At 41.2% G+C, this 9,662-nt stretch overlaps 1 protein-coding gene across 1 annotated transcript; it reads right to left on the reverse strand.

Moving 5' to 3' along the window:
- Positions 1-436: 436 nt before the first annotated feature.
- On the reverse strand, positions 437-2,457 carry LOC148741500 (uncharacterized). The gene is made up of 3 exons (XM_088732703.1): positions 2,262-2,457; positions 1,489-1,608; positions 437-1,165 (listed from the first exon to the last, which is right to left on the reverse strand). The coding sequence occupies exons 1-3, from the start codon at positions 2,455-2,457 to the stop codon at positions 492-494; spliced, it is 990 nt and encodes a 329-aa protein (XP_088588829.1). The 3' UTR covers positions 437-491.
- Positions 2,458-9,662: the final 7,205 nt, after the last annotated feature.

Here is a 9,662-nt window from a genome sequence, read left to right on the forward strand (position 1 = left end):
AAACAGACCAATCCCGACCGACTTACGCCACTTGAGTCTTACAGTCAATAACATCACGGCAAAACTGACCAATCATTTTACACGAACTGAAATAAGAACATTCTACTGACAACAACTATTCACTTGACTCTGATGATGACTTCCGCACAGGTTGTCGAAACGTCAGTCACCACCACCGACAACAGTCCTTCTCAGGACTACACTCACCCAGACAATCACATTACACTTTCACCTGTCACCCCTGGGTTCAAGCCATTTACTGCATTTTAATAAGTATGTAAAAAGTAAGTAAAAAGTGAAGTTGTATTTATTTTTTTTTTAAGTTTAATAAGTTTTATTAGGGAGAAAACGTCAATCTTCGGGGTTTTCCCCACCCCGGCGACCAATCATAAGATAAAACGAGTATCATTAAATTTATCATCCCTTTTTTGTCATATTTTAAATAAATTCGTAGGGTCAGTATGCGTATTCTTCATACTGTTCTTTCACTTTCACTTATTAAAGTGGTTGGGATTCTCTATGCTGATCTTACCCACTTTTTTGAGGACTTCGTCAATCTCACCCACGAATTGAAGGGAGAATTCTTTGTTGTATTCCCTTTCATCAAAATCCATGTTATGGATTATAAGTGCATCAATAATATCTTCATAACGTGGACCTCCCAATCTGATCAGTGGCTTCCGGATTTCACTCCATAATTGTTGGAACTTTGCATCATCAACTAAAGCGTGCTCCGCACAACCGATGACATGGTTGCTATAGTGTCTAACACGAACAAGATCAGCTTCAGGACTTATGTCTGTTGCAAGAGGAAGTAGAAACCAACCTGTCGCAGGACAACTCATGCCACAAATAGTGCGAAAAAGAAGAAATAACGTACTGGCGTCAAGTTGGGCCGAGGACACTGAAGTACCGGAGTGAGGAAAAAGTCTTTCCAACTGTGAGCAAGTGATCAATCTCTTTCTGACTAAACTCTGCAAGGTTGCAATATGATTCATCAACACTCCCTGAAACCTTTCTGGCGGAATTATTCTGTCAAACGTATCCCCTAAGACTTGTGTCCCAACATCTAAAAGAAGATGGCACAGTAGTGCGAAATTGGTAGTTTGCCTCGATAAAGGCGTAGGAAATACTGGCTGTGACCCAGGAATTTCGACATGACTGCCTATGAAAACAATTGAAACATTTCTTCAGCGTAAAATATTTTACTGATCGTGGCTCTTACCATCCTTTATCAAAATTGTTGGGAGCTATACCATCCGGTTTAGTAAAGTCATCTCTCCGACGACAACAATAACGAAATGACACTGCCAAAGAATTAATGTCATCTATTTGCTGCGTTACTAAAATAAAAGCTAAAGGACACGATTTAGTAAATGTATCATGGAGCCAGTGAGTATTTATTAAATATCTGTGTCGTTAATCAAACGGAAACTTTCACCACAATATACCGTATATAAGGCTCTAAAAACAAAAGACATCATATACCTTCAAGGTCTTCCACTTCTAGTTCAGAAACTTTACTCTGAGACCAAAATCCAGTTTCCAAAGAGACGTTGGAATGGCACTCCCAATCCACGACACGTTGTAAAGATAACGGATTGAGTTCTTCATATGCAAAACATGCCCAGAATCAGGGTAAATAAAAAGAAATTAAAATATTCAGCTGACTAATAAAAGTCGAACTAAAGACTGACGTAGGGAATTATCTACATAAACAATGTTCAACTCCGAAATCATTGCGCACTAAATCCAATATTAAATAATGCGAACAATACATACTGTAACTTTATTTAACCCAAAACCTTTCTAATCACCAAAAAATTCAGCGCCTGAAGTTGGGTTTGCAATTGAAGTAAGAATCGGGAGAACCTGTGAGTTGGGGTTTTTTGAATACCTCATTCCGATGTATCAGTATTTGGTATACCTTTTCATTAGTTAACTTGAAAGTTAAACTAATCATTTCCCGTCTGATGAAGTTGGCTAAAAGTTACTGCATGTAGAGCGCGTTTGAATTGGACATTTTCACACATGAATGATAGAGTTGGAACTCGAACGTCTGTACATTTAAAATACTTTAAAGCGGTGATTTCTTACTTTTCCTCGAGGGTTATTTAGCAGTAATAATGCCAGCAATAAAAATGATAATAATGACAATGACAATGATAGCAGCAAAGATAATAATGATGATAACCATAATAAAAATAATAATTTTATCAATAATTGTATTTTCATCAACGTGGAGTGTATAGCATTCTTACCACTTGGTCCGTCCGTCATCAGTTCAAGTTCCTCCAACCTTTCTCTTAAACTAGCGTTCTGTTTTTCAAGACTTTCTATCTTTTCCTTCTGAAATTCAATCTGTGCTTCTTTCAGTTCGGAGAGAATTACGGTGACTTCGTTTTCTTTTGGTTTGATATAAACAACTGAATCAGAGTTTCTTCGAGTCCTCAACATTACATGGTCACCTGATTTTGCGAACACTGTAAAAATTACAGAGAAAATATTTTGTTCCTTATATAACTACATCCAAGCTTTAGCGACCAATTCATTTTGTACTTGTGATATTCACCTGCTGTTGTGGTTTATGAAAGGGCTCTACCTCGGGTACGACAAAAAGAAAACGCGAATGTGAAAGAAAGTCTGAACGAGAGGATGAAGTTGGGGAATCTGAGGACATTGTTTTCAATCGGCTGATCGCCAAGTAATAAATGGTAATCACCACAGCGTACGCTATTTTACGTCAGGTACATGGCAGAAAGCATCTTGATATTCCTGTTCATCGATATGCACAGTCACCTTTACTTCCTCGCCATTTGCAAGTTCCTTTATTTTGTCTCTGACCAGGAACTCTTGAAGATTTTGTCGTAGCCTACCCTCCAGGTACATTTGCCAAAGTGCCATCAGATCTGTTTTGGTTTCTGCTTGAATCATAAAGCATAATGAACGGTTGCAAACTCCACGTAGGAAGTTACCCGCAGGGAGTACAGCTGTGTTGAAAATTCTTGCAAACTGCTCCACATCATCACGACCTCTGGCGTGACTGTATAGGACAGTGCCGACACCGACGGTAACTAAGATATCTCCCGTTGTGCGCAAAACACTGTGCACGTTAACGCCTGTCAAAATCAAAGAAAGTTACCTTTTTTATGTCCAACGCGTTTACGTAACTATTATATTTAAACCTAAGACAGGGAAAAGCTGGAAACCATGGATAAACGTCACTACGTTCCCTAAATAGTACCGAATTACACTTTCCATCAATTTTGCCACCCCTGAAGATCCTTTGGATTGATTCACTGATTCAGAAGACTTGAATAATTATTGGTTTTTAACATTTCATTCCACAACATTTCTGTCGCCGACTCCAAACGATAAAAAGGTATGAGGCCGGCTTTTATTTTCCAGGACTTCTGTAGTAATCCTTATCCGTTTGATAAGCCTTACAGAGTGGGGGAGAAAGGCAAAAACTTTTTTGTCGTTCAGCAACACACAATCAATGTTACCTGATCCAGCTGAGGCAGAGATTTCCTATGATGACTTGTGTCTCATCTTAGAAACAACTACCACAGGCCATAACATTCCCTGACAAACCAAAAAGGGAATACACTGTATATGCTCTACAATTCAGCAGTTACTCCCTGGTATTGTTCTTCGTTTCACTGATCTGAGGGCACTTACCTCGAATCACTCTTCCTAATGCTCTTGGAGCTGAATAAACAGCGGCGTAACGAGCTGTGATTCAGGAGGACAAATCCAATGAGCGTTTTATAGCTTTAAAGTCATGAAAAGGCAAGACAACTTAGGCCCAGTTCAGACGCCGTACTTTAGCCGGGCGGAATCGAATTCAACTTTAGGTCAACCTGAATTAGTTTATCCTGGCTGAATTGATTCAGACGCCGAACTTATTTTTGCCGAAATTAATTAACTAAGGGAAATTTGGGGCCGGTGCCGGCACAGTTCAAAGTTACAAATTTGATAAGTGTTAAAAAGAACGAAAGTTATTTGTACGGCATGGTCTTTGTAAGGAAGTTTGAAGTATTTTATTTGGTCACTTCTTTAAAACAGTACCTAAATCAGTGAGTGTTTCGGCGCGACCAAATATATTTGCTTGAAATGTGAAATGCCGATATGCAATAAATGTTCACTATTTGAAGAAAACGAAGGTAACCATGCTGGTAAAATCGTCGCTTTTTGCGAGCGATACACAAAAGAGGCGGGAAAAAGATGTTGCTGACGCAGAGGACAACTACATAATGCCCTAAGAACCGACAGAGCGACGAATCAGTGTAAGTTCGAAAGGCGCAGAATAGGAGCGCCCATTCAATATCTGCCAGCATCGTTTTGCTCTGCCCTCCAAGCCGCCATTTTTCTTCACCAACACTCCTTTGCACATGCTCACAAGTAAAAACGGCATGAAAAATACATTTAAATAATTTATGCATTTGATCCAGCCCATGTGCAGTATGGCGTCTGAATCAAAGCCGGTCTACAGCTGTTCTTCCCGGCTGAGTCAGGCGGGGTTAATTGACCGAGCCGATCTAAATTATATCAGCCATTCCGGATTGATTCAGACTGCGTACTTCACATGAACTTAATTCGTTGAATTCGATTCGGCTCGGCTGAAGAATAGCCTGCGAAGCAAGCCCTGGGGGAGAGGAAGGGGGATTGGGGCGAGCGGAATGTGCGAAGGGGAGAGGGAGGGCTTGCCACAAACCTCCACTAACCAACGAAATTTCCGATCTCGATTGGACGAAAAATTCCCATTAGCTGAGCGCAACACGTTGTCAATCAACCCTCGAACTAAACAGTCTTCGTGGCGATTACCTTTAAAAAAATGGCGGACGACGGTGAGTTCGAGAAGTTCTGTCCTCAAGAATCGATGTCGCAGTAGAATATTTGTGGCAGTCATTCACTTATTCAAGCTCAGGGCCTTGATAAGAATGACGTCTTCATTCTCAAACTTGCCCTTAACCACAACATTGCAAAGCCGATGAACGTTGGATCCAAATCATCAATGTTTAAATTTGTATCCATCGCTGAAGTTGAGGGTTGTCCTTTCGTTGGCGAGTCAAACAATGCTTCCCTGCTAGATGTAGGTTTTGCATGTGCCGGGTAGCCGACACGTAAGCTCTTTCTACCTGGACGTTTTCCTGTCGGTGTTGAGAACTTTCATTTCGACGAAACATCACGGGAATCCGGACATTGAGAAGCGGCCTTATTCAACAATTCATAAAACTGGCAAAAACTGTTAGCTTTTCCACAGGCGGCCTAAGCTCTCTTTGAGAACCACACAAGGAACACAATTTGCATATCGATTTATAAGGATTTGTATGGGATTTTCTACAAGATACCATAGAGATAGTTAAAAGTGAAAATATTAAATAAAAATGGCTTACCTTATTCCATACGTGTGCTGCTTGCTCCTGGTGTCTTTATTTTACCGATTTCACTTGATTTAAGCGGTTTTTTTTTAATCCTGGTTTTCTTCGAAGACATAAATATGAAAATATTTATATCTTCGAAGCTGGATTCCTGTAACTGCAAAAATCATGTAGTTCGTCTCAGTCCGAGGTAGCAATGTGAAATGAATCCGTAGCGGGCTCTGCGGTCTTCTTTAGCAAAGTAACTATCACTTCACAGCATTGGATTTGCTTTATAAATGGATGTACTACATCCACTCGGCTAGATTAAATCCAAGTCGAGAATTAAATAAGTAGAGCCCCCCTCGCCGCTGTTTTCCTTGTTTTACACCCACTTCAGCAGGGATATAATGTTGCATCTTTACTACGTCATCTTTGCTACGTCATAACAAAGATGGCCGGATTTCAATTTGAAAATGCCGACTTTTGAAACGTAATTGTTCACAACTAAAACGCTTTCAGCTCAAACGAATAACCAGTTAGGACAATGCAATCTTGATATAGGTAAACTTTTTCTAAACCTTACTTTCCCTTTAACCCTTATCTACTCTAAGTTACCCATGTTCTACTGCGTTTTCCCCCATCTACCCTAGGTTACCCAAGTTCTACCACGTTTACCCCCATCTTCCCTAAGTTAGACATGTTCTACCTCGTTAACCCCCATCTAACTTAAGTTGCCCATGTTCTACCACGTTCACCCCCATCTGCCCTAGTTTACCCATGTTCTACCACTTTTACCCCCATCTACCCTAAGTTACCCATGTTCTACCACGTTTGCCCCCATCTACCCTAAGTTACCCATGTTCTACCACGTTTACTCCCATCTGCTCTATGTTACCCAAGTTCTACCACGTTTGCCCCCATCTACCCTAAGTTACCCATCTTCTACCACATCAACCCTCATCTACCCTAGGTTACCCATATTCTACCACGTTAACCCCTATCTACCCTATAAGTTACCCATCTTCTACCACGTCAACCCTCTTCTACCCAAGTTTTCCTATGTTCTACCGCGTTAACCCTCAACTACCCTAAGCTACCCATGCTCTACCACGTTTACCCCCATCTACTCTAAGTTACCTATGTCCTACCATGTTAACCCTCATATACCTTAAGCTACCCATGTTCTATTACGTTAATCCATATTTACCCTAAGTTACCCATGTTCTACCACGTTTACTCCCACCTGCTCTAAGTTATCCATGTTTTACCAAGTCGAGCCCAGGGTCGTTTGGGCTAGAGATTGGCGTCACCATTGAAAAGAGAGTCCCCAAGAGGTTTCTTCAATCCCATGATCTCTACTAAAGATTTCCTTAATTCCGTAATTCTGAAGGTTTATACCGGCTAATCCGATCCTGAGGCCCGATCATTTTATTTTTGTCCGTTACCTCATTTAAAGGAACGTTTTCGGTGGGTGATATTTTTCTCAACCAGAGTTGATCCTTTGAAGTCTTTTAGTACCGTAAGGCGTAGGGCATAAAATGACGAAAGGGGAAGGCAATCCCTCGGTTCCATAACAAGGTAATAAAGGAAAATTAATTGAACTCAATTTTGCCCGCGTTAAAGCGAACACTTTCTCCGAAGCGGGAAACTCCGCCGAGGAGAAAACCAGCCCCTCTTTCCAAAAAATGGAATGTCACCATCATAACGGCGGTCTCGTCTATCATCCTCTTCGTCTTGTAGCTCGATGTTTTTATGCTTCTCCTCGACGTCAGAGCGTTCGAGGCTGACTGGTTCACCCGGTTGAATTCTCCACGATGAAGGTACGACAGGGGAGGTCCAGCTCTTGCCATCGTTGTTTTCTGTCTGACAGAGAGAGCTGACGCACTGCAACATCAATTGTTTACGCCCAGCTCCTCATCGTTTGTATTCTCTGTGGTGCCATTGGTACAGGTAGGAACGGTTCAATACCAGTATGGCCGATAAGATCATGGCATACACGGGTAAACTAGTACGCAGCCCAATGGGTTGTCCTCTTCAAGCCTTCTTTGGCTGCATTTCCATGGTTTCTTGAGTAATCTAACACTGTGCAAAGTGGATCTTTGTGATGTACAACCGATTCTCCGCGTCTAGTGTCATACGACCTGATTAACAGGTTAATCACGATTGTGAGGAGTTCCCTAGAAACGACTGCGTGGGAGGCAAGGCTTTTTTGGAGCTCCACATATATCAATCTCTGTATAAATTCTCGTCAACTGACTACTCCGTTCTCGATTCATTTAAGTGTTTATTTCCTGAATCCACCCCTCAAAATCGCCGATTTCCGTGTCCCGTTCATACTAACAATCTTGCATCTCACTCCGTTCTTACTCCAAATTCCCGGATCCCGGCCTTCAAATAAGCCCTATCCCGGATCACGAAAAACCCATTAGGGACCCTCTGAAAACATTGCGTTGTGCCCACCATGTTCTGTTTAATTACTCAATTGAAGACCGTTTGAAAGCCCTTCAATCCCCTCTCTCTGCCATCTACAGGTAAAACTGGCTTGCTATAAGACGTCATTACAAAATATACTGCATTTGAGATTTATATGCCGAAAAAAATCCTGAAAACTCCATTATAAATGTACTTAAAACTCAATTTAACGCGTATATGCCGTTTACCATGGGAACTAAACTGACTAGGTGGGATATCAATCAATCAATCAATCGTTTATTCAACCCTATTGCAGTAGCAACTGAATTACAGGGTGCGGTCGCGACATACATTTTGAGATTTGACAGTTACAAAATCCGTATGATGCACGATCCTCGCAGTAGATAGCGCTATTTATGCAATAGCGAAAATCAGACCTGAAAAAATTCAGGCCTGTTCGGGACTCGAACCACTGACCTCTGCGATACCAGCGCTCTACCAATTGAGCTAACAAGCCAACTGGGAGCAGGCCGTTAAGTTGATTCGTAATAAACCCGTGAAAGTGATAAATGAGATACAATGAATATATGAAGTTCATATATTTTGAACTGCGGTATTAGATACGTATGATGCACGATCCTCGCAGTAGATAGCGCTATTTATGCAATAGCGAAAACCAGACCTGAAAAAATCAGGCCTGTACGGGACTCGAACCACTGACCTCTGCGATACCAGTGCAGCGCTCTACCAATTGAGCTATCTACTGCGAGGATCGTGCATCATACGTATCCAATACCGCAGTTCAAAATATATGAACTTCATATATTAATTGTATCTCAGTTACAAAATCATTAAATCTTTTGCACTTGTCAGATTCTTCGCACATGTTACACGCGGACTCACGTGAAATGACACGTGTTTTAGCGATTCATTATGTAATGTTTTGTTTGTACAGTGGATCTTTGATATAATCGATTGACATTTGAAACTAATTGATGCACATTAACTTGATCAGTGCTTTTAGCGAGACAAGACATTAGTCGACACCGGCATCTAGGTAACGGTGTACTGTAAATAGGCACAAATCAGATTAAATCAATTTCAATTACAGTATACTACTCGTAGTCTATTATAGCACTTGCCAGTACAGGCCTGATACGATTGTGAACCTGAGTGTAATTTATAACCGTGGTAATAAACCAGGGGAAACCGAAAGAGATTACTTAGTGTTCCTGACACATAACAGGACTTGGCAAAATTCACGTAAGCTTGTTGCCGCCTATTGCTAAGAAGTTCAAGGTCAGCAAGACGTAGTGCGTCGTTACAACAACGATCAGGGAAGACAATTTAAAGAGGTTTCCTCTGGACTTGTTCTAAAAAGTCACTTAAGTAGGCTGGAAGTGCCGCCCATACAGGGGTCGCATATTCGAGCACAGAGCGAATCGTACTGCAATATACAGATACTAATTGGGAAGGTGAAAGTCCACTTTTCTTAAGAATCCTCAACCCGTAGAGGCGTTTGGTAGCTTTATCGTATATGTACTCACAATGTGCGTTCTATGAAAGGTCATCAGAAACAATGACCCCCAGCAGTTTGTACTGAGATACCCTTTCGATTAGGACGCCCCCTATTAGAAGAGGACTGGAAAATGTTGAATTATACTGGAGGTCAACAACCATCTCTTTACATTTCTTAGGGTTTAGTTTCATATTGCGCTCTAGGGAGTACTTATTTACATTAGATGCGATGATGGGCAGATAGCTATTAGAGTTCCTGGGAATAATTTCCAAGATGGTAAGGTCATCAACGTACTTAAGACGAGTACACCATTCACTGGCCAGCCTATTCACAAGTATAGCGAAGAGAAGGGAGCCAAGTGCGTA

The sequence above is a fragment of the Stylophora pistillata genome, chromosome 1 (assembly GCF_964205215.1).
Source record: "Stylophora pistillata chromosome 1, jaStyPist1.2, whole genome shotgun sequence".
NCBI lineage: Eukaryota > Metazoa > Cnidaria > Anthozoa > Scleractinia > Pocilloporidae > Stylophora > Stylophora pistillata.

What these genes read in the sequence shown, in the direction of transcription:
- LOC148741500 (XM_088732703.1), bottom strand. Translation starts at nt 2,457, where the DNA reads ATGTTGAGGACTCGAAGAAACTCTGATTCAGTTGTTTATATCAAACCA. An exon ending in GATGACGGACGGACCAAGTG is followed by an intron (nt 1,609 to 2,261) that starts GTAAGAATGCTA and finishes TTGCATATGAAG; the next exon opens with AACTCAATCCGTTATCTTTA. An exon ending in AGAAGTGGAAGACCTTGAAG is followed by an intron (nt 1,166 to 1,488) that starts GTATATGATGTC and finishes TTGTTTTCATAG; the next exon opens with GCAGTCATGTCGAAATTCCT.